At 34.5% G+C, this 22,796-nt stretch overlaps 3 protein-coding genes across 5 annotated transcripts; 2 read left to right on the top strand and 1 right to left on the bottom strand.

Moving 5' to 3' along the window:
* Nucleotides 1-2,119, top strand: LOC101211279. 2 transcript variants are annotated; one of them, XM_011654956.2, is made up of 3 exons: nt 1-242; nt 342-462; nt 553-829. In XM_011654956.2, the coding sequence occupies exons 1-2, from the start codon at nt 147-149 to the stop codon at nt 453-455; spliced, it is 210 nt and encodes a 69-aa protein (XP_011653258.1). In that variant the 5' UTR covers nt 1-146; the 3' UTR covers nt 456-462; nt 553-829. The 2 variants fall into 2 exon arrangements, with proteins under 2 accessions (XP_011653258.1, XP_004147735.1); XM_004147687.3 differs by lacking the exon at nt 553-829 and adding an exon at nt 1,615-2,119 and having other exon boundaries at nt 11-242.
* A 2,802-nt stretch (nt 2,120-4,921) lies between these two features.
* On the bottom strand, nt 4,922-11,109 carry LOC101211028 (probable protein S-acyltransferase 19). Its single transcript, XM_004147686.3, has 9 exons — nt 10,811-11,109; nt 10,060-10,173; nt 9,205-9,612; nt 7,970-8,038; nt 7,798-7,869; nt 7,581-7,709; nt 7,377-7,457; nt 6,954-7,154; nt 4,922-6,422 (listed from the first exon to the last, which is right to left on the bottom strand). The coding sequence occupies exons 1-9, from the start codon at nt 10,853-10,855 to the stop codon at nt 5,331-5,333; spliced, it is 2,211 nt and encodes a 736-aa protein (XP_004147734.1). The 5' UTR covers nt 10,856-11,109; the 3' UTR covers nt 4,922-5,330.
* Nucleotides 11,110-15,249: 4,140 nt separating this feature from the next.
* LOC101210784 (protein FAR-RED ELONGATED HYPOCOTYL 3) lies at nt 15,250-22,210 on the top strand. 2 transcript variants are annotated; one of them, XM_004147685.3, is made up of 9 exons: nt 15,250-15,418; nt 16,968-19,174; nt 19,254-19,310; nt 20,523-20,591; nt 20,675-20,743; nt 20,866-20,934; nt 21,021-21,071; nt 21,157-21,804; nt 21,949-22,210. In XM_004147685.3, exons 2-8 carry the CDS (start codon nt 17,006-17,008, stop codon nt 21,211-21,213), a joined length of 2,541 nt encoding a protein of 846 aa, XP_004147733.1. In that variant the 5' UTR covers nt 15,250-15,418; nt 16,968-17,005; the 3' UTR covers nt 21,214-21,804; nt 21,949-22,210. The 2 variants fall into 2 exon arrangements, with proteins under 2 accessions (XP_004147733.1, XP_011653256.1); XM_011654954.2 differs by lacking the exon at nt 15,250-15,418 and adding an exon at nt 15,425-16,892.
* Nucleotides 22,211-22,796: the final 586 nt, after the last annotated feature.

The raw sequence follows: 22,796 nt of genomic DNA, 5'->3' as shown, positions 1-22,796 counted from the left end.
ATTGAATCTCTTATTTCAAATAAACAAAAAGAAGACGTTATCTTGATTACGTCATCTTATCCGTCTTCACAAAAGCATAGCTTCAAGTCACCGAAGCATCCACTCTCCAGTACAGATTTAGTTTAGAAGGAAGAAGGAAGGGGAAAATGGATGGATTGCAGGAAATGGGGATTCCAATGCTTGGGATTGTTGCTGCTGCCGCCATTACCTTCTACGCTGTAAGCTTTTCAGAGCTTCGAGAGGTACCTTTCTGTCTTCCTTCTTTTTTTCCAATTTTTACACATTTTTTTACTTCAAATTATAAACCAATTAATGGGTTCTTAAATTGGGGGATCGCTAAGAAATCATTCAAAGATTTGGATGAATTGGAGGATCAGAAAGGAGGGTTTCAGATGACTTCAAGTTCTAGAGAAAGGCGAGCAAGAAGGAAGGCTGAAAAGGAAGCTAAAAGATGATCATTTTGTAAGATAATTTGCCTCTTTTACAAGTCTTTTCATTTCTTTTTTTGTAATGTCTGTTAAAGATTCTAATAGGAGCTTTTATTTCAAGAAGGCTTTGAAATCTATATCAAACATCATATTCACAACATCCAAGATGCAGAAGGATTTATACGTTCCTTGAGTGTAGACATGATTCTGTTCCTTCAAGCCATTCATTGTAACTATTTGCCGCTTCTTTTTCTGAGCCTTCAATTCCTTCACTCTCTTCAATGGCTTTCAGTGCTTTTTCGTATTTGCTCATTAACTGGAATCAAGAAACGGCGGATCAAATTCTTAGAAAACATGTAGAGAATTGATACTCATTACTCAATCATGTTATTATTAGTCTTTTTCAGATACCCCATCAACTTCTTGAGGAGAGATCATAAATGATGGAGACAGCGTTATAGTATCCCCTCCAGTTCTTATTATCAAACCATTTTTTCGACATTCAGCTCCAAAATATTTACCAACTCCTGTTTATATAAAACAGATAACAACCTATAAGCATAAGTATGACCTGGTAAATCAAGATCCACCGCATTTCTAGAGATTTGTTATCTTGAGGTTAAGCTGGTTCAGAAATATCAAGATTTATAAACTACTATGCTATTTTTTTAGGCTATAATTATTTGATTCAAATCATATACTCTTTCTTTTCACGACATTAGGCTTGGCGATGAAACCAAGGTGTTTTCTTGATATAAGCGATTAAGATGTATATATACCGATGAGAATTACATAAAGATAAAACATATCCCATTCTGGAGGGGAGGGAATGGATCATTTGGAGTCATTTCCCATTTGTGATGATCACTCAAACATCAATTCCATTCCAACTCTCTCTTTATACTTTCAAGTCCCGAGCTTAAAAACGGTTTTGTTTCTATTCCTTGTTCTGACGAGTGTACATTAGAATAAAGCTGTGTTAGTCTTGGGGGCAACCGATAACAGGATTAGCACCACAGTTGGCCATATTTGCTTTCAGGGTAGTAGTTCGTCATGGCACGACACAACAATTTAGTATTTATTCGACATTCTCACATATTTTTCAACACATTTTAAACATATTGCTTCTGTATGTGAGTTTGTATCATAATTCATAACTACTACATTTATTCTTTTTTTACTTCAGATCGTGTTTACATCCTTAAACAAGGACGCCGACTGATTCAAATGGAAAAGTAGGTCCAGTCCTCCTTGATGGATTATAGCAGTTTTATTGTACCAACAAATCATTGGATCTTTGAAATGTTTGTCCACTTTTAAGGTTTCTCTGTCATTCTGAACAATGAAAGTAAAATTCGAAAAGAACAGGGGTATGAACGTACTTGTAGATCTTGAGTGTTTCAAGTGAGACCGGATGTCCAGAATAAGTAAATCCATGAGAAAAGGAACCTGGAAGTAATATTGTTGGATAAAGAAAATAGGCTATCAGCTACTGGAGTTGGAGATTTTATATTAACAGTAATTGACTAGTTTATTGTATAAGCAGTATACCTAGCTCGTTGCTATGGGAGTAATACCACATCAAAGATTTCAGGGTTAATGATCAGGAAGGTAAGCCGATGATAGTGTCTACAGTGTGCAGTAGACTATTAGGCTTGATAGAAACAATGAAAAGCCTAAACTAAGCAAGATATTTGTTTAAGTTAACTTCACCTTTGCAAGGGAAACAAGGCCTGTTTTAATATTGTATTTATCGCATCCATACATTGTCACTAGTCTTCCAAAGCCACATATAAGCTATAGATCAGAAAGAAATATTGAAGGCAAAACCAGGTGATTTATACTGATCAAACCATTCTTGTAAACAAAGTAAAATGATGAAGACAAAAAATTTCATTAGCAATGAGCCCCATCAGCAATAAAAAGTTTATCATACTTCCTTAGCACAGCTTGGACCTGCAACATAAGAAAAATTATTATTGAAGTGACTATAAGGGTTAGTGATTCCATTTAGCCCGCCGGGGCCAATCCTCCAAGTACTCGCCCGCGTTGTTGAGTTGACAATGTAAAGTAAATTGAGATTGTGTTTTAAAGGAAAAAAATTTAATTAAGTAACTCGACTAATCAACCAACATTGCTAGTCTTGCTTGGATATGGGAGATGGTGAAACAACTCAATTTATTTGACACTTTATGTATCATTTTCACTTCAACCCCATGTATTAGAAAAAGGTAACAAAACACAAATACACTTAACTTTTTCATTCAAAACTCCGCTCAACTCAATTAATTGAATGTAGGAGATAAACCAAGTTTAATTAACTATTCAATATGGGGTAACTTTTTTAGGTCTTTTTGGGAAGAGAATTATTTGAAAAGAACAACAACTTGACCTATTATATATGTTTTTAAACACAAAATGAATCAATTGGTTGGATTTTGTTTGTTCAATAATTTTCTTCTCTTCATTGGCTTCTGAACCACTATTTGTAAAGAAGACTTTCCCCATTTTTCTAGCTGTAAACATTTCAAGAAGTTCCTCCGCCAGAGCCTGTTATTTATATGGGAGAAGGAGAAGAAGAGAGTGAAAGTAATGAAAAGTAAGTTAGAGGGATCAATTAGTTTATTGTAAATAGAAAGAAAAAGAAGTCAAGATTAGATAGCTTATCTTCCGATGAAAAGTCACGTCAATTTTATCGTTTTTCAACCCAATTAAAAGGCAAAAAGGGAACCAAATTGATTAGTTTTTATAAAGAATGGAAGCAAAACCAATATCCAATATAAGAAGAACAAAATCAATTAATTGGTTTTTATTTGGTTGGGTAGGTTTTTGGTTTATTTGCATCTTTTGAGAATTGTAAACACTATGCTGAATTTGAAAACTGTTTAGGAAGCTAAAAGGTAAAAGTTACCGTATATAATCCTAATATAATATGATTGCAAATGTCATCCCAAATGAAACGTAAGAAAGACTCAATAAAACTTCAATTCAAATAAGAATGTGAATTTTCAATAAATAATAGATCGACTTGTAATATTCGAAATTTATTTTTTTAATAATTGAATTTGATAGTTTATCTTCACTTAATTCAAGTTAGCTAAATGTTTTGTTTTGTTAGCTATTTTCATAAATTTAAACAAAAATATTTAGAAAAGATTAAGAGTGTTGTAAGCTTTAAAGTCACATTTTAATTAAATTTTAAGTAAATTATCTCTAAAGGAAAATTAGTGATAAAAGTGAGAAGAAGGGATGAGCATATCTCTTTGTGTAAGCTTTACTTTATCAAGTGTGATAATGATGAAAGTTAATAAATAAATAAAAAGTTCTCTTTCCAATTTTAAAAGTGAGAAAGAGATGATAATTTTTCTTTCTTTTAACTTTTTTTTGTTTTCTAGTTGAGTGATGCACGATTTAGTTTGTTTATTGTTATTACTTTTCATGAATGGTTTTTTTTAGTCGACAAATTTTTAAGATTAATTTTCTTAGAATGGTTTTCGTATTTATTAAGCAAATAGTTAAGTTCAAATCTAAAATTTCAAGGTACCCTAATTCGTTCGCTTATCTTTATAATAACGAGATAACATTTGCTATGTAAATTACCTCAATGCATAATTATTAGTTACATTGTTTTTAAATATAGTAAAATAAACCAATTTTTACACGATATAGCAAAGTATTACACTTTATGTACGATGAACGATATTTTGCTATATTTATAAATATTTTTTAAAATCTTTGTCATTTAATATAATTTTTCAAAACATCTTCAAATATAACAAAATAAATATATAAAATATAATAAATTAACAGAATCTAAAATTTTGATACATTTTAAATTTAAATATTCCATCCACGTCATTTACAACAGTTAGTACCTTAAATATCATTCATTCCCATCTCTACACAAAAGAAGATTCATAATATGAAACTTATTCCCATCTCTACACAAAAGAAGATTCATAATATGAAAATGAAACTTATTCCCATCTCTACACAAAAGAAGATTCATAATATGAAAATTGCCAAATATTAAAATAAAATATCTTTTAACAGCTTCGTACCAAATATCCAACTACTACTTCTACTCAAAGCACCTTTGTCAAGTTTTTAACTATAAAAGCATTAATAATATGGAGTTTCATCCCATCCCAAGATGAATGAGTAACAAGTAAACCATATCTGGTTAAGATTGTATGAATTTCTTACACTAACATTAAACAAAATGTTGGCCAAAAGTCCTTTTAAACAATAGACAATATTTCAACACGTCCAACAAGTGCCAAAATATAACAAATAATGTCTCAGCCCCTAAAAGCTAGAAAAGTCAACGTCACATGTGAAAAAGATACATTCTCTTAAAAAGAATCCTCCACTCCTTTCAGAAGTAAAGGACTGGAACTCTACCAGACTTGATTTTTGCCCAAATAACCTGTGAGATTGAGAGGAAAGAAAAGGTTTCGACACAAGAATATTACGAGTATTTAAATCCAAGATGAGAGTGGAAAATGATGGTGTCAATTAATGATTAGAAAAAATATTGGGGAAGCAAACTAGATAACTAATTCCATGGATTGCCTCAATGAAGTTCGAAGGCTAAGAATTAAAAACTAGGAATATCCTTTTGGCTACAATTTTGAGATGGAGAAAAAGGAGCGATTCCCACCTCAATTACAAATTACACCTAAAGCCGTGTTAATCAAAATGCATTCTTGAGGAAACTGCTTCACATGTACCAACCAATTGCGTTTGCCAACAATGCCAGGTTGCAAGATTTCAGGGCCAACATTAGATTCCATCTTTTTTGGCTTTTGTTTCCAACTTGCAGACAGGAGAATGTTTTCTAATTACACCTTTCGGGCAGCCAAATCATATGCTTCGAGATCGACCAACCTATGTGCCTACCTACCTTAAACGAGAACCAGATGGACGGCTTTGCTCATAACCACCAGGTACAAAAACAGGAAGTTGGTTTGAAGCCGAGTCTCTTTTAAATCTTGATTCACGGGATAGATTCATCGCCATTCTGTCTTGACTCTCTCTTGAAGTCGAGACTCTTTCATTTCTCAGACTATCCCGAGAAGGGACATTCACTAGAGGACCACCGAAGAAAATGGATTCTCCTGTGTACATTAACTTCTCTGCTTGCTGCAATGGAGCTTTTGTGTTTGAAGATGATGTAGCTTGCAATGGAGCAATCGGCTTTCTAGCATTGTTGCTTGTTTCTGCATTTATATTTGGCAAACCTATCTGCACAGATGATCGAGGAGGACGAGTTTCTGAAGCTGATACAGGAACTGAGACATACCTCCCGGCTTCTTGGTCCCAGACAACTGATGTCTTTCTGACATCTCTGAGAAGAGAAGTAGTCGGAGCTGAAAGCAGTAATGGATCAGTAGTGTTCCCCCTCTGAGCAACCTTATCATCAAACCCAGAGGTATGTGATCTTGAGTCAGTGACAATAGGGTAGGATCCTTTGGAAGCATACGGGCGTTCAGGAACTAGACTGGGAAGTGACGAAGCAGCACTAAAACGACCCAAACCATTACCATGTGGAAGAGGACTCAGAGTGACTGTCTCATGCACATGGCTTGGACTACTGAAGCTACTCACACTCTGTGTTCCAGTTTCATAATCATCCCGACTAGCTTGACTTGGAGCCAAAGAATTTCTTATGGGAGAAAGTCTAAGATCGTTCTTAATCTCTTTATTTACACCAGTATCGGTGCTCACACTACTTCTAACACTCACGTTGCCACTGGAGCTCAATTCAGTATCTGGGAAACGGCGGTTATCAAGAGGCCTCAGAACAGATGATGATGCCCTAGCTTTGGCTGCTGCCTTCATGGCCTCATTAGAGTCCAGTTTTGCAAGTTTCCAAGCACTAAGACGAATGGCTCTTTTGGGTGCTTTTGGACCTCTTTCTGAAGCTCCGGCTGCATCTGGGTCCACAGTAGATGGTACCATTCCTGGCTCCAGGTGAGGCACCACTTCATCCTAATGCATTAAGTGAGCTTCGTTAATAGAAAGAAGCAGTCTTTTTTTATTGAAGTAGAAAGAAGCTTGTGAAGTGGGTAAAGCATGCACAATTTCCCCGTGGATAAAATAGAAATATGATTGCCTCGAAACAAAATGTCAACCTCAGTGTTGGTTTATTCATTTCCAAAAGCAGGGTTACAGAAAAATTAATAATGAAAGACCTTGAACAATACCTTGTTATTGTTCTATGGCTTCACACTAATACATTATAGCATTAAAAAGCATATTAAAATTTTATTGTTTCATATTTTATAAAAACCTTCTTCAAATTTAGTTACACTGGTTCATTATGCTCTAATTTACCAAAGCCGTATTTCAATTTTTCCCTTTTTCAATTTAGACATAAACAGGAGCAACTGAAAAATGACTATCAACCTATGCTTAAGAACTAAATAAATAAACTATCAGCTGTCACGTTACATAAAGAAAATTTTTGCGCCTTATAGAAAAACTGAAACAAATAGCATAATCCATAACTAATGACAATACCTGATAATCAACAAAAACTCTTGGAGGTGTACACCATGCCCCTTTGTACTGTAAACCAAGAGAACTTCCACCACTCAAACCAGTGGTAGCAGATCCTGATGGAGAGTACATTATGTTTGGCAATTCCTCGTCAACAGAAGCTCCAGCAGGGGCCTCGCTTGTAGCCCTCATTGCAACAACATATTCATAGGTTGTAATACCCTATTTCAACACATGTAGTAAAATAACTAATGAGGAAATTCAAGCACCAAGTGAACAGTATAATCCATGATCCATTAGATTTCAAAATTGATCAAAGATACGGATAGACTATTTTGATTGTAAATGTAGCGCTGTTTTATTGGACTATTTAGCCAATACCACTATTTCTCTATGAAGGAGAAGATGAAAAATTTAAAGGCAATTTGAGCTCTCACCACTGACCTTTTTAATCAATATCATGTGGAAGAAGAAAAGTTCACCCAAAGGGATACAGGCTAGCATGGAAACTGCTGTACATATAGCCTAGATAAAACCAAATTCAAATTAGCAATTAGCACTTGACATAATTTTTTTTGACAAAGTCACATGCAAAGCTACAAAAACTTTGCTTTTGTTACCAGACAAAATTACTTAATTTTTCCTTACCACAACCGTCGCAAAAGGGGCACGAGAAAAACCATTTCCAAGTCGATCGATAATTTCAGCTTCCATGCCTTTTTTATTTACGAAACAACGCACTAAAACAGCAATACCAACTCCAGCTTCAACAACAAGCTAAACCACAAAGGTAAATAGTAATCAGTAGCAAAAAGAAAGGGTATGCTATGATGTCATAGAATACTATCCAGGTTTTAGTGCTTACCCAAACAAGACTTACGGCCATAAGAGAAATAAATGTGATGTAATTTTTCTGCCCCACGCAATTATTGAGCCACTGCAACCACGATGCAAAACAGTCAATCTCCAAATAAAAACCTTAAGAAAATGAAAGTCGAAAAAAAACTAAATCATTTTACAAAAAACGAAAAATATACCCGGCAATGGTGATCAAAGCCATCAACACATTTATCGCAACTTCTACAATGTTTGCTGAACTTGCGGACCTGGAACACAAAAATTCAAACGTCATAAAATCAAAATAAAAAGTTATGTGATCATAGTTGCATGCGACCAATTTTAGAATAAGTATCCAAGATTCCAAGTAAATCTTGGGGGAAGGGGAAAGGTATGTCAATCCAAAAATTCATGGTTCAAAAATCTGTTGCTAAAAGATATTATGGGTCTTCTTTACAAGTTCAGTACCTTTACTCCTTTAAACTCATTGAACAACATGGACTTGACAGACAAAATGAGTATCCTTGTAAAGTGTGAACAAAACTGTATAATGTCAAGTATCATTTCAATTCGAGAAAAAAAAACGAAGAAGAAGAATCTAAGAACCAGAAGCTCTAGTGATGCCTTAGGATTATAGTTTTAAATTTATAAGCATAGACACTTCATTTTGGATGTCAGAAATGGATACATCTGGCCACACTTCAGGCTCTGGAGATTTCATTTCCAAATTTCGGGAACAGGTTGGACACAGATCTCCAAAGTATTTAAGCAAAAAAATTCTATTATAGATTGAGTCTTTATGTATTGATCAATCCTAAGATATTAAGATGACATTATCTAGTCGTAGCAACTAAATCTTTTTAGATTTTCTAAGGTTTCAAATATCGTTACCGGACATAATTTTGTATGGTTTTAATGAAGTATGTTCTGTTTTTAGGTCAACACATTTTTATCTATAAAGAAGTGTTAGTATATCAATATACACACATCTATTTTATATTCAAAAAACGTGTCTGTGTCCAACTTTTTAAAAAAACTGCCGAGCTGCCGTGTCCGTATCCTAACGTGTCATATCCCGTATCTGTGTTCGTGCTTCTTGTGGTAAAGATAAAGTCATATCTAGTAGAGTGCTCATGGTACTTGGATAGTAGTTTACATCTCAAAACTAATGGCTAATACGTAAAGTAATTTTACATAATCACAAGTTTCAAGGAAATGTAGTTTTTCTTCAAAATATAAGTTTCCAGGAACAGTATCGTTCTCTGCATTCAATAAAAATTTGGAACAATCTTGATAAGGAGAAAAAATCAATGCCAATACGGGAATCATAAAATTTATTTCTGATTGTGATTGTTTTCTGAAAGTAAAATATTCTGACGGACTATGATACTATAATTTTTACTTCAGAACTACAATAGCACATCCAAACCAATACCTCAGCATTGCACAATGTGCAAAATAAAGCATCCTCAGCAGCACTAAGAGGGTCCGCCGCTCCATCCCTTTTTCGACAATCCTCGTGTACAAATAGTGCGCAACAAATTAGTCCAATGTTATCAGCACTTCGAACTGTTGGCTGTTCCACTTGATTGTCTACTCCACCAAGTTCTCCTACAGAACCTTTCTTACTCATATTAGCTCCTGAGATGGAACTTCTGGAAGCTGATGATGCGGAGGAATGTCTTCCATTGACAATTTCATCTAAATTATGTGGTAAACCCTTTGATGATAAACCCTGATTATTGTTGGGGGCTGTTACCCGATTATCAAATTTAGACATAATACCAGGGTCGGCTGGATTAATAGCAGTGCATCTTACGTAAAGAATGAATACAAGGAGTGCCTGCAATCCCATGGAAAGATTGAGAGAATGAAAGAAAGTGATTTCCCATAATTTAAGTGGAACACAAAATGCTCTGATGACAGTATGGTTTGGAACATATTCCACTTTGCAATTACAGGCATGATCAATCTAAAGGGGGATCTGGTTTACAGGGATAACTAATCCACCCCTCAATACTCCGGACCTACCACCGTCAAAAACTTATAGTTTTTTTTTTTATAATTATGGTAGAAACAACTTGTGTCACCACAAAAATGATAGTGCAATAAATTTTCTTATTCAAAAATTCGTGAGTGTTGTAAGTGAATAGTTTTTGGGGAAAACACCATTGAAAAAGGTGAAATGCCCAGAAATCAAGGTCGGAAGAAAAATATATTAATTTTTCGGGATCTACAAGCTGGAAAATTAGTCTCCAAGAAGAGTGTAAATGTAAATAATATTGCATACCACTGGTGAATAAACGCCAACCAATATGTACTCCCAGACATGGCCACCGAGGAAGGGAGCAAAGAAAGCATAAAACGCCACCACTAGTAAGCAAAACACTGTGATTGCAACAACCTATATTTTAAGCAAAAAACTGTTAGAAACAAACTCAAACCAGGCAAAAAACTACCGAGAACGAAGTGACAATTTTTATTTTTTTTTATGAAACAAACAAATGACAATAACTCGATATACGTAAAATAAATGACACAAAACCCCTCATATTTCCCTGCCAGAAAACAAATCGTTCTCCAACTTTGTATAAATGATCCCACATAGATTTGCCCAAGAAAACTTGCTACCAGTTATCAAATACCCCTATCCCTTGCCACCAACTCAAGGACACAGTGACGATAATTGACTAGTTTAGACTTAATGAGCTTAAAAGCTACAGTATCACAACAACATTACTCTCGCTTCTACGTGTAGCCTATCAGACCAAATCCCAGTCTTAACTACTGAACGCGACAGTGGGAAAAAAATAATAATCTGGACATCGTCACTCGGAAGAGACTGAGAATAAAGCCCCATACATCAGCAAAAAGCAAACGCCATAAGAAAACCAAATTTCAAAGAAACAACCCATCCCAATTCAGACATTTCCCGAGAGAGAGAGCACACATTGGTAGAACAAAACCCTAAAACTGTAAAAGCAAAAACCCAGAAGAGCAGGAAGAAAGAAAGTGAAGAGGATCGCATAGAAGAAGAGTACCTGAAAAGTATGAGCAGGCAGTTGCCATCCATGTTTCCTCACCATAACTCCACAATCGAAACACCACACAGTAGGGAAGTAAGAAGAAACCCACTCTCACACTCCGGATGGGGGGGCCGGGGAGCAGAAGAAAGGAAAGAAAGGAAATCGAAAGAGAGAGAGATAAAAGAAAAAGGTTAGTATATTTAGAAGCTGAAAGCGATTCCTGGAAAGAGAGGATCAAAATGGAAGCGGCGAAGTAGGGGAAATGAACGGCAGATGGAAGAGAAGGGCGTCAAGACGAGCGTTGACAAAGAATCTGATGAATATGAGTGCCCATCTTTTATTTCTTTAGTTAACCCCTCCTTTTCATTTTTACTTACTACAAATACAAATACAAATGCTAAATACTTGTTTTAACATTCATATACTCTACACAGTGATATTAGTTCTTTTTTTACCATAGTCACAAAATTGGATCTATCCACATTTTAGTTAATTATTGGTTTAGAACTATTTATTATTATTATTATTTTATCATATATGAGGTGAATGAATCGAAAATCTAACTTTTATGTCAGTAATATAAATGTTATATTTGATAGAACTAAGTCATGCACAGCGGAAAAAGAATCGAATTTCTACCCTAATTGCCACAATTAACATCTAACCATAAACTAATCAAATTAGGGTTTTAAGAAGTATTACCTTTGAAGCTTTCAAAAGGTTTGATGTCTTCTTACCAATTCTACCCGAGACCACCACTAGTACTCAACTGCTATCCTCTAGACAAAGAACCGGGTTGTGGGACCCAATTTTGGTGTAGAAAGTAATGGAGATAAAATGAGATTGGAAGCTTTCTTTTTTCTTTTGTTGAGATTATGAAAATGATAAAAGAGGCAAAAGTCCTTCAACATTTGAAAACATCTCTATTTATAGCCTAATGCAAAAATGCATGCAATTCAATTGCCAAATCTCAACACCTAATATTCCACTAACAATTAGTGGAACTTAGTGGGCTAGGTGTCTATATCTCATATAGCCACATATCCCACTAAGAGTTAGTGGGATTATCCAACAAAATGTTGGATTTTCCCACTAACTTAGTCCAAGGGTAAAATGGTCATTAGATTTTTCTAGTCAAAAGTCAAACTTTGACTTTTCTAAGTCAAAAGTCAATATTTTGACTTTTTTCCATTTTGTCCATCTTGACTAATTCCAACCTCCCGAGCATGAATCCGCATTCATTTTTCCAAAATTCAAATCACATTTGAATATAAGGCCGGTCAAAGTTTGACTTTTCAAAGTCAAAAGTCAACATTTTGACTTTTTTACTATTTTTGACCAATTCCGAGCTTCTTAGTATGAATCTGCATTCATATTTATAGTATGTAAAACATAAAGCTCTATTTCTAATTAGAAGACCGACGATTATATCACTGTATATGTCGGTTTTCCTTTCTTCTCCCTATTCGAACAATTCGACTTATTTCATCACACTGTTCTAAGTTTAATCCATATGAGCTAGCAGAGGAACCTAATGGACCTATAGATCATGGGCTCCAACGATTCAAGATTAACTAGCTAAACTCTTTTAAACCGAGTTAATCAACATTCGTTAACTAACGGGTCATTCCACTAAAGTCCCGTAGTTGCACTCCCCTCACTATAGATATATTTGTGTCCATTTGATAAAACCATAATCAGTAAGTTAATCCTTCACAGGTTGCTCGTAACCTTGGCTGGGTCAAAATACCGTTTTACCCCCAAGATTACATCTTGCTCCTTAAGTCCCACTAATCCACTATTGAACAATTGGTTTAAGGTTCAACCTATAAACTTAATCCCTCTCGGGCCAGTGAGAGGGTGGGGCCCCTTGTTCAAGACTTGGATTCAGTGCTTAAGAGAGCAACCTATCTACTAACCCTAAAGCGGGTAGGAGTGAATTCCATCTTGTACCCTATGTTCCCAGCTATCCACCCGATCTTACCCCTGAAATGGGAGGCTTATTGGGCCAACGCTGATGAGCTGCCCTCACCTATGCAGATCTAAGGATAATCTCGTATGAACAGGAGTTCATAGTTAACTCAGGATTAAGACTAAGTTACCTAGGTCATCAATAATTGAGATAGTCAGTTTTAAACAGTAAACGGTGTTATAACGTAAAAATGACTATTTCATGGTTCAGTCTTATGTAAACATTTTACATAGGATGCCCCCACTTTCATGTCTCTACATGAACGATTAGGATCACCTCGTTTGTACTACAAAGTGGGCCGCATCCATAGTTTCTCTAAATAAGGCGCCCAACCTTTATTTCATACACTATAGACTATTTAGGCTATATACTCGAACTTGATCCACGTTTATGTTTACACATAAAGTTCAAGTTTATTCAAAAAATAGCCTTGGAACTTTGATTTATTGGATTTAAGATTATAATATTTAATTTCTCAATAACAACTTTATTGAATAGAATATGATTTACAAACTACGAGTTTTAGGACAAAAAATTCCAACAATATTCACACATTGTTACACACATTTTTCATTTTGCACACATGACACTTTTTAGTGTGTGAAATATATAGTATATCATGTATATTTACTTTTTTTTTTTTACATTTCACGATGTGGACTTGTTTTTCTTTCTTTTGCAGTAAGTTATGTGCCACGTTTTCAAATTTTGTTTTATAAAAGTTTACCCCTCATGAAACAAAACCACAAAAAACAAAATTCAGTATATTCCATATTCCTATGTAGATGAATATTTTGTCAAATGTTTCTTTTTCTGTTACATTTTTCCTTTATCTCAAATTTGCATGAAACCAAAAGTAATGAGCAAATATTTGTTTGTTTGCCAACAAAACAATAGTATATAAGTGACACATATATGTATTTGATGACGAAAAAGTGAAAGTTTAAATAACCCTACCCAATTTGTACTCAATAAAATATTTTTTTGTAACAACAAGTTTTATAATTCTTAAATTTGAATTTTTTTAAATTTATAGATCTTATCACATATAAAATAAAGATATAAGATTATAGTCTTTATACGTCTATTAAATCAATTAATTATAAAAACTTTTGACCTTGTTAGTACTTTCTTAATGTTAAAATATTCACACAATTCTTTACATCATGATAAATTGTAAATATTTCGATCGTGTGTGATATTTAAAAAAAATATATTTTTAAATATAGTAACAAAGGGAAACTATTTAAAAAAATTTCCAAAACTCTTTGATCCATATATATATATTTATTTATTTATTTAGCTGAAAGTCTTGTTTATCCATTTTAAACGGTAGATAGTTATTTCTTGAAATTTGATTTTTTTTTATATAAATTGTTAGTTTTATTTTAATTTATCTCCTAATAAATAAGCATTACTCCATCTCCAAAAATCAAATTATTTTTTGTAACTTAGCTTGTTGATGCATATGATATACAAATTCCCCAAAATTGAAAGCTTTTGCATGTAGATAAAACTGGTTGTCAAATAGCTCGTCCTTAAACTTAGTTGGCAAATTCATATACAATATATACCATAAACATGCATTCGTAAGTACTGACTTAACTGTTTTTGTATGAACAAGGTTTATGAAGAAATATGTTTAATGAAATCGAACTTTGTATTATGTTCTTTTGATGTGACGTAGTTCAATCTTAATTCGTACATTTGGTCATTTAATTCTCTTTTTAGTGAATGCACATGCTTGATTGAATAAGCGAACTGTGTCATATTTTTTAAACACAAGTTTTAGAAGAATGTTAGAATGTTTAAGAAACTTTATTCTTCAAATGTGGACGTATGTATCATATCTATCTCCAACTCTTTTTTTAATCAAAGAATTAGAAAAGTGATAATCTATTGTCGTTTTTCTTTAACTAAAACATCATCAATCTTGAATTCAAAATTCAATAACAGTATATATGGAATCTATAATCTTAAGAATAGGAGTGGACGTCAAACATCACTCAAAAGTTTTATTTGGTTGAATTAGGTCTTCGTCATTGGTAATACATCGAACGGTAGTTTCTATTACATCTTCACACTTTCGATAACAATAATAAATTTTTAAAAGTGTTAAAATTAGACTCTAGATGTGCAAATAATAACCAATACATTTACGTATAATTGTAATTAATGATTTTTAGAAAATTTGAAAAGAAAGGAATAAAACTTAGAGTAGAGGTAGACATTTAATAGATAATAATAGACGTGTATTGAAAATAAAAGTGATGCTATGACCCTATTAATTAATTAGGAAGAAAATGAATGTAAAGACTAAAATATGGTTTTTGAAAATACACAGAAATTAAAAAGTCAAAGATATATTATATATATGAAGGGGGAAATAAAATATATTTAAAAAAGGGAAAATAGGGAACGCGCGAAAAGGGTAAAAGAGTCCATGAAGGAAAAACGAAGTTGAAAGCGAGTGAGAGAAAAAGCGAGTGACGGTTTATCCTCTTCAGACAGCGGCGAGTGGTTTACAAACCCTAATTTCCCAAAATTTCTCAAACTCTTTGCCCCACTCGCGGCGACATCCCCCACTCGCTCACCTCTTTCTTTCGGCTTCTTCACCCTCCCACAGATTCTCTATATGCCCTGCACTTCAGGTCCAACTTCTTTTTTCTTTCCCTCTTCAAACCTCCATTACGAACTGCTTCTTTCATGCTTTTTCTTTCACTTTTTTTTTTGGTTCTATTGTTAACTCTGTGATTTGCTTGAGATTTTTCCTCTGTTAAACATTGTTGGGTTTGGTGTATTATGCAGTTTTTTAATGGGGTGGAGCTATTATCGTTTGTAACAATTGTTTCTGAAGAATGGGCTGTTTTGTGTTTGTTTTCGTTTTGTTTTTTGTTTTTTGTTTTTTTTTGGGGGGGGGGGGGGTGGTTGTTGTTGGGAAAGTTAGAATTGGAAGGATCGTCGATGATGGGAAGTTAATGAAAATGAATTTTGGAAGTTCTAAGGATTGGAAAAGTGTTGTGTATGTCGATGTTGTGGAAATTTTTAGCTGCTGGATGGAAGTGTATGCCGGTTTCTTGACAATTCAATTTCTGCTTCCTGCCTTACTGCGATCAATCTCCACTGGCAAATGGTAGACTTCAACACCTAGAGGAATGCTACGAAATTACTGTGACGTCCGTTTCAATTCGGGGGCAAACTATATTATATGGTGCCGGTCTCCATGAATGCTTCTTCAACTCTCTAATTCAACGGCCTAAGATTTCCAAAATTATACCTAGTTTGGTCAATTTGTCAGTATCAAATATAAATTGGCCACTTTGGATGTAAATCTTCAACTGATGTGCCATCTCAAACCCAACATGTAAATCTTTTAGTTTTTGTCTTACAGCTAGAGGGCATTATGACCAATTGGGGTACCGACAGTTTGCCAAGTGTTCCGGCATGAATGAACCGGTGATACCACTTTAGTGCCTAGTATCCAGTAGGACGTGAAGTTGAAAATTGAACTACCTTAGCATTGTGTCATTTTCACTGTTCAGTCGAATACTCAAGAGGAATGCTTTTGCTGACAGGGGAAGAGTCAACGGATCTGATCCTTATGATATCGGTTCAGGAAATATGGATCTAAAGTACCAATGGAAATTGGAATGAAGTTTTGAAGATACAATGGCATTTAATAAATTTGCTTTATGGGATAGATGATTAAGCCTGTATTTGTAGTTCCCTTTTTCCATTTCTACCTTTGCAAATTACAGTTTGTTCTATTTTCGTTCTCAATTATTATTTTTTAAATTTACCACTGTGAGGAGAATAACTTTACGAGACATTTCATGCAGCGTCATTGGGAAAGTTATGTTGTTCAGGTTTCGATACATAGATGAAATTGACAATTTTTTGCAGGTTTTTTTTGGTTCATTGTGAAAGTTTGTAATCTCAGTAACAGAGAGTTCAAAATATTATTGTTGAGATAAAAATATAAGAATGGAAAATGCACCGTTGTTATCTCAAGATATTAAATTTTAGTTCCTCTCCATGCAAACGGTCTTTGGTTTTCTGAAATGATGTTGTAGAGTTAGGCAAGCAAGCAGCAATAACCTACTCCAGTAGTTGTGGGCATAGTAGGTATAGACCTTATAACTTAGAGGTTGTTATTTCTTTTTAACAGTTTAGATGACCCTGTTTATGTGTACATTTCAGGTATCTGTGAAATTCATTAGCCCCTGACACTTCTCACCATGGATATAGATCTTAGGCTACCTTCTGGTGAGCATGACAAAGAAGAAGAACCAAATGGAATCAATAATATGTTGGATGTGGAAGAAAAGCTTCACAATGGAGTTATTGAGAGTGGAGATATGGTTGATGCTACAAATGGGATGCACGTCGAAGATGGTGGAAATTTAAATTCCCCCATGTTAGACATGGTAATGTTTAAAGAGGACACAAATTTGGAACCACTTCCTGGCATGGAATTTGAATCACACAGTGAAGCATATTCCTTTTATCAGGAATATGCTCGCTCTATGGGATTCAACACGGCAATACAAAATAGCCGCCGTTCAAAGACATCAAGAGAATTTATTGATGCAAAATTTGCTTGTTCCCGTTATGGCATGAAGAGAGAGTATGACAAATCCTTCAATCGTCCACGTGTAAGGCAAACTAAGCAAGAAAGTGAAAATTCAACTGGTCGAAGAGCATGTGCAAAGACAGACTGCAAAGCTAGCATGCATGTGAAGAGAAGGGCAGATGGTAAATGGGTTATACATAGTTTTGTTAAGGAGCATAACCATGAGCTTTTACCAGCTCAAGCCGTCAGTGAACAAACAAGAAAGATGTATGCTGCAATGGCTAGGCAATTTGCTGAATACAAAAATGTAGTAGGACTCAAGAACGACCCCAAGAATCCATTTGACAAAGTTCGCAATTTGGCTTTTGATGCTGCAGATGCAAAGATTTTACTTGACTTCCTTACTCAGATGCAGAATTTGAACTCTAACTTTTTTTATGCTGTAGATATTGGTGATGATCACCGACTAAGGAATTTATTTTGGATTGATGCAAAAAGTAGGCATGACTATAGTTATTTTAATGATGTAGTTTCTCTTGATACTACCTACATCAGAAATAAATATAAGTTGCCCCTTGCTTTCTTTGTTGGAGTGAATCAACACTATCAATTTATGTTGCTTGGATGTGCTTTACTATCAGATGAAACTCCAACAACGTATGCTTGGCTATTGCACATATGGTTGAAAGCAATTGGTGGACAAGCTCCAAAGGTTATTATCACTGACCATGATAAAGTACTCAAAACAGCTGTTCAAGAGGTGCTTCCAAACGCGTATCATCACTTCACTTTGTGGCACATATTAGGAAAATTTTCTGAAAACCTTGGCAATATAATTAAACGACATGAGAATTTTATGGCAAAATTTGAAAAATGCATCTACAAGTCGTGGACAATTGAAGAGTTTGAGAAAAGGTGGTTGAAACTGGTTGATAGATTTGAACTCAAAGAAGATGAATTGGTTCAGTCCTTATGTGAAGATCAAAGACACTGGGCACCGACATATATGAAAGATGTATTTTTGGCTGGAATGTCCATGCCACAGCGATCTGAAAGTGTAAACTCCTTCCTTGATAAGTATTTGCACAAGAAGACTAGCGTGCAAGAATTTGTGAAACAGTATGAAACAATTTTACAGGATAGGTATGAAGAGGAAGCAAAAGCTGATTCTGATACATGGAACAAACAACCTACTTTAAGATCTCCTTCACCATTTGAGAAGAGTGTTTCGGGACTGTACACACATGCGGTATTTAAGAAGTTTCAAGTTGAGGTCTTAGGTGCTGTTGCTTGCTTTCCTAGGAAGGTCAAAGAAGATGAGAAAAACATTACCTATAAAGTTCAAGATTTGGAAAAAGATCTAGAATTTGTTGTTGTATGGAATGGATTGAAGTCTGAAGTTTCTTGTCTTTGCCGGTTGTATGAGTATAAAGGTTACCTTTGTAGACATGCTATGGTTGTTCTTCAAAAGTGTGAACTTTCTACTATTCCAGCTCAATATATTTTGAAGCGGTGGACAAAAGATGCTAAGAGCCGACAATTAATGGGAGAAGAACTTGAGCCAGTACAATCTCGGGTGCAACGGTACAACGATCTATGCCAGCGAGCATTGAGATTGATTGAAGAGGGATCTATGTCCCAAGAGAGTTACAGTATTGCAGTACACGCACTCGAGGAAACTCTTGGGAATTGTATTAGTGTTAATAATTCTAATAGAACATTTTTAGAAGCTGGTACATCGGCAGCTCATGGTCTACTCTGCATTGAAGAAGATAGTCACATTAGAAGCATAGGCAAAACAAACAAGAAAAAGAATCCAACGAAGAAAAGGAAGGTTAGTTATTTGCAGTTTGGGTTGTTATGTTTCAAGTACTTCTTGTTGACTGTTGAAAATGAGGCTTTTTTAATTGCAGGTGAATTGCGAGCCAGATGTCATGACTGTTGGGGCTCAAGATAGCTTGCAGCAGATGGTTTGTCTAACAATCTGTCACCATTATTATTATCATTATAAAATAATGCACGTCAGTTTTTAACTTTTTCTTATATTGATCCTTTTCATTTGTGAAACATTATAAAGTATATCATTATCTGAATTCATAGGTCTGTGGGGAACTATAATTAACCCCAAAGGTTGACTGTTGAAGTTAGTTAATAAACTAAGGTCAATTCAAAATATCTTGTAGCAATCTATATGAGATATTGAAATGAAGTACCGTGATTTTTTTCCTTTTAAGAAGTAGATAGAAATGAAGAATAAAATATCATTCCGTAGAGAAGTAATTCCACAAGAGTTGGGGACACATCTTCCCAACTTAGGCCTCAGGATTTATATGAGCACCTTGAATCCCAAAATAAAAGTAAATTTTATTTGTTTTCAAACAATTTTTATGTGAATTTAAATCAACAAAGTTGATTTAATCTTATTTCATAGTAAGATTTTGCTTTTCCAGTTTCAAACCACCAAACACGATTAGCTTCAGTGATTACTGATTAGACTTATTATATCACAAAGGAGATGGGGAGGGGCAGTTTTAAGGAGATGAGTCTAGAGAGCAAAAACTAGGAAAAGGGAGAAAAGGTGATTAATTGTTTCCTCCATCTCATTTGTGGGCGAAAATATCTGGGAGGAGAGGGATGACCCTCAATTTCTAGTGTTGGTACTTTTTACTGAGAACCAAGGACCAACAGGAGATTTTTCCCACACAATTTTTTCCTGTTTCTAAAACCGTGTTGTAAAGGTCATTTGAAGCTTTTTCTCTGTATTAATGAGGTGCAAAGTCAGATTTTGAGGAAACATTGTTCTCAAAACCCTCGATCTCAGGAATTCCCAAAACCCTTGTGATTGAAGTTGATTCAATCTTCCGCTTCTGCTTTTTGGAAATACTTTCTAACTTCCAAATTCCAGGAATCTTTCAGGGTTCACTTATTTGATTCTTGTGCTAGCATCTCCTTTGGAACTTTGTCAATGTTCAAATTTATTTTTGGAAATAGAAAGAACTTGGGGCAATATAATTGATTAAATGTTTTTTAAAAATTGTTCTACATAAAGGTAAAGTAAACTACAAACCATTGTAAATATCTAGACGACAGCCCTCTTTAGATTATTTCATTTATCAACAAAATGTTTATTATAAAAAAATATATAAATATATATAGATGATTCTTTCCCCCCTCTTTCTCAGGACAAATTAAGCTCAAGAGCAGTAACCCTTGATGGCTATTTTGGCGCACAGCCCAGTGTGCAAGGAATGGTATGAATTTTTGGAGTCTCTCTTTGGTATCTTAATTAGTTAACTGGCAAAGTCTTTAGTTCCACGCACTCTTATTTCCTCAGGTACAACTTAACTTAATGGCACCTACCCGTGATAATTATTATGGAAATCAACAGGCCATCCAGGGGCTGGTAAGCTTTATGCTTACATAAAAAATCTGTGTTGGTTCAAACTTGGAATAAAACATATGATTTTTATATCCCATTCTCATTTGTTGGTAATTATTGGAAAATTTGGGTTCTTTTATTTATAGGGCCAATTAAACTCAATAGCACCCAGCCATGATGGCTATTACGCTGCTCAACAGAGTATTCATGGACTGGTATGTTACATTTTGAGATTGTGTATGTCAGCCTATATATGTGTGTTCTAGTCACCAGATTTTACAGAAGCTGTTTGTTCCTGCAGGGACAAATGGATTTTTTCCGAACAGCAGCTGGTTTCACCTATGGCATTCGGGTTAGTATACTGAAGATGATGGATATCTTGCACTGCGTTATGCAATTTATATGTCATTCACATTCAATACATTTCCTTGTGGCAGGACGATCCCAATGTACGAACTACTCAGTTGCATGATGATGCATCAAGACATGCCTGATTTAACCCCTAATCATAGAGAAGGTGGTTCACAAGTGGAAATAAATGTATCTATTTGTATTTAGCCATAAAATGAACTTTGCACATGAAGAGCAAATTATAACGATAATTTTGCAGGTGCAGGAAACAACGCATTCTTCTAGTCTGTAAAAATAGAATGTACTTTCCAAGTTAGTGGCTGGAGATATACTAAATGTTGGTCCTCGTAAGTGATTGTATCATAAAAAAATGATGTCCCCATCATTGTCATTTATTTTACATGGTTCTTATTGAAAGATGATAACGTAATACCAATTCAGCCTATACGTTCGATTCTTTTGACTCAAATAGTATTAGTTGGAAACAAGACTTATTCCAATGCTAGTTGTTATGAAGTGTTAGTTTCTTGTTTACGGTTGGAACACTTGGTCTGTAGGCACAGTTCCAAGAAGCCGAAAAGTTTTGCTTCTTATTGGAAAAAAAAGAACTATTTTGTTTGACAGGACATTATTCCACTCAGTCGGGTACAAGGGACATCGCTTGACCCTGCGGAGGAACTCAGCATCACTTTGGATAGGAGCACAATCCGACTTAAAAACTGAGTTTTTGTTTGGTTAGTTGAGCCACATCCTTCACGTTTCAGCCTTTTATCTCATTTAAATCGAGTATTCCAAGTTCATCAATATAGTTGTCTCAATTGTCATTCTATTTCATTTTATTTATTAAAAAAATATTTTTGTTCAATCGTTTGGTGCAGAATTGATACTTATGCAGCTATGTAGGAGATGTCCTGAAGCTCATGGCAAACCTTGGACAGTCACATGAATGGCACTCGAAGAATGACGGTTTTTAAATACAGGAAAATGAATTTAAATATTTATAAATACGGTCAATAGATTTTGACTATCAATCTCTATCAAGGATAGATGATAGTAGTTTATTGGGGTCTAACATGTCTATCACTAATAGACAATAACATTGTATTATATTTATAGATAATTTTCATCCGTTTAGTTGTTTTTCAAAATGTCTATACCAAAATGACTGTCATTTTGTAAAATAATAGTTATACAACGTATCGTTCGTCTTTCATGGTTAAAAGATTTTGGAGGAGACAAGTGTTGACAGTCAAACTCAGACTTACTGAATTAAATTAAGACCATCTATAATTATTCGATAATTTTTTTGCCATTCAAGATAGAAAAATTATCTTGTTACTTCACCTATTTGGCTTCTTTCTGGATTTTGTTACCATTTCCTTTTTATCTTTGAGGCAGGTTATTTAGTTATTGATTTTGTTGTTCGTTGGTTTTGATTTTAGATTTGTGAATTATTGACCTAACTCTGATGGTTGAATTGGTTGGATGATGGAGTTGGGTAAACACCAATTTTTTTTCATATTTTGGACCTTAGCTCGATGCTGTTAGGAAAAAAATGGGAAAAAGTGAACATTATCTTCGAGTGCTGGTCAATTTCTTTTTCTTCTAATCCTTCCAACACTTCTATGATCAAAAAGGGTAAACGAAGGGAACTTAGAATTTAAAATTATTCCAAAATTTTAGTGTAATATAAAAATATGGTTCAAATATCATTTATTCTAACTTC

This window comes from Cucumis sativus, chromosome 4 (genome assembly GCF_000004075.3).
Source record: "Cucumis sativus cultivar 9930 chromosome 4, Cucumber_9930_V3, whole genome shotgun sequence".
In the NCBI taxonomy this organism is placed as follows: Eukaryota; Viridiplantae; Streptophyta; class Magnoliopsida; order Cucurbitales; family Cucurbitaceae; genus Cucumis; species Cucumis sativus.
This window is presented reverse-complemented; position numbering and strand designations above follow the sequence as displayed.

Coding starts and splice junctions, on each gene's coding strand:
- LOC101211028 (XM_004147686.3), bottom strand. CDS start 10,855: ATGGTGAGGAAACATGGATGGCAACTGCCTGCTCATACTTTTCAG. Junction 8,039..9,204: donor GCACATTGTGCAATGCTGAG/GTATTGGTTTGG, acceptor TTTGTGTTCCAG/GTCCGCAAGTTCAGCAAACA. Junction 7,870..7,969: donor GCTTTGATCACCATTGCCGG/GTATATTTTTCG, acceptor TCGTGGTTGCAG/TGGCTCAATAATTGCGTGGG.
- LOC101211279 (XM_004147687.3), top strand. CDS start 147: ATGGATGGATTGCAGGAAATGGGGATTCCAATGCTTGGGATTGTTGCT. Junction 243..341: donor GCTTTTCAGAGCTTCGAGAG/GTACCTTTCTGT, acceptor GGGATCGCTAAG/AAATCATTCAAAGATTTGGA.
- LOC101210784 (XM_004147685.3), top strand. CDS start 17,006: ATGGATATAGATCTTAGGCTACCTTCTGGTGAGCATGACAAAGAAGAA. Junction 20,744..20,865: donor AACAGGCCATCCAGGGGCTG/GTAAGCTTTATG, acceptor TTTTATTTATAG/GGCCAATTAAACTCAATAGC. Junction 21,072..21,156: donor GTTTCACCTATGGCATTCGG/GTTAGTATACTG, acceptor TCCTTGTGGCAG/GACGATCCCAATGTACGAAC.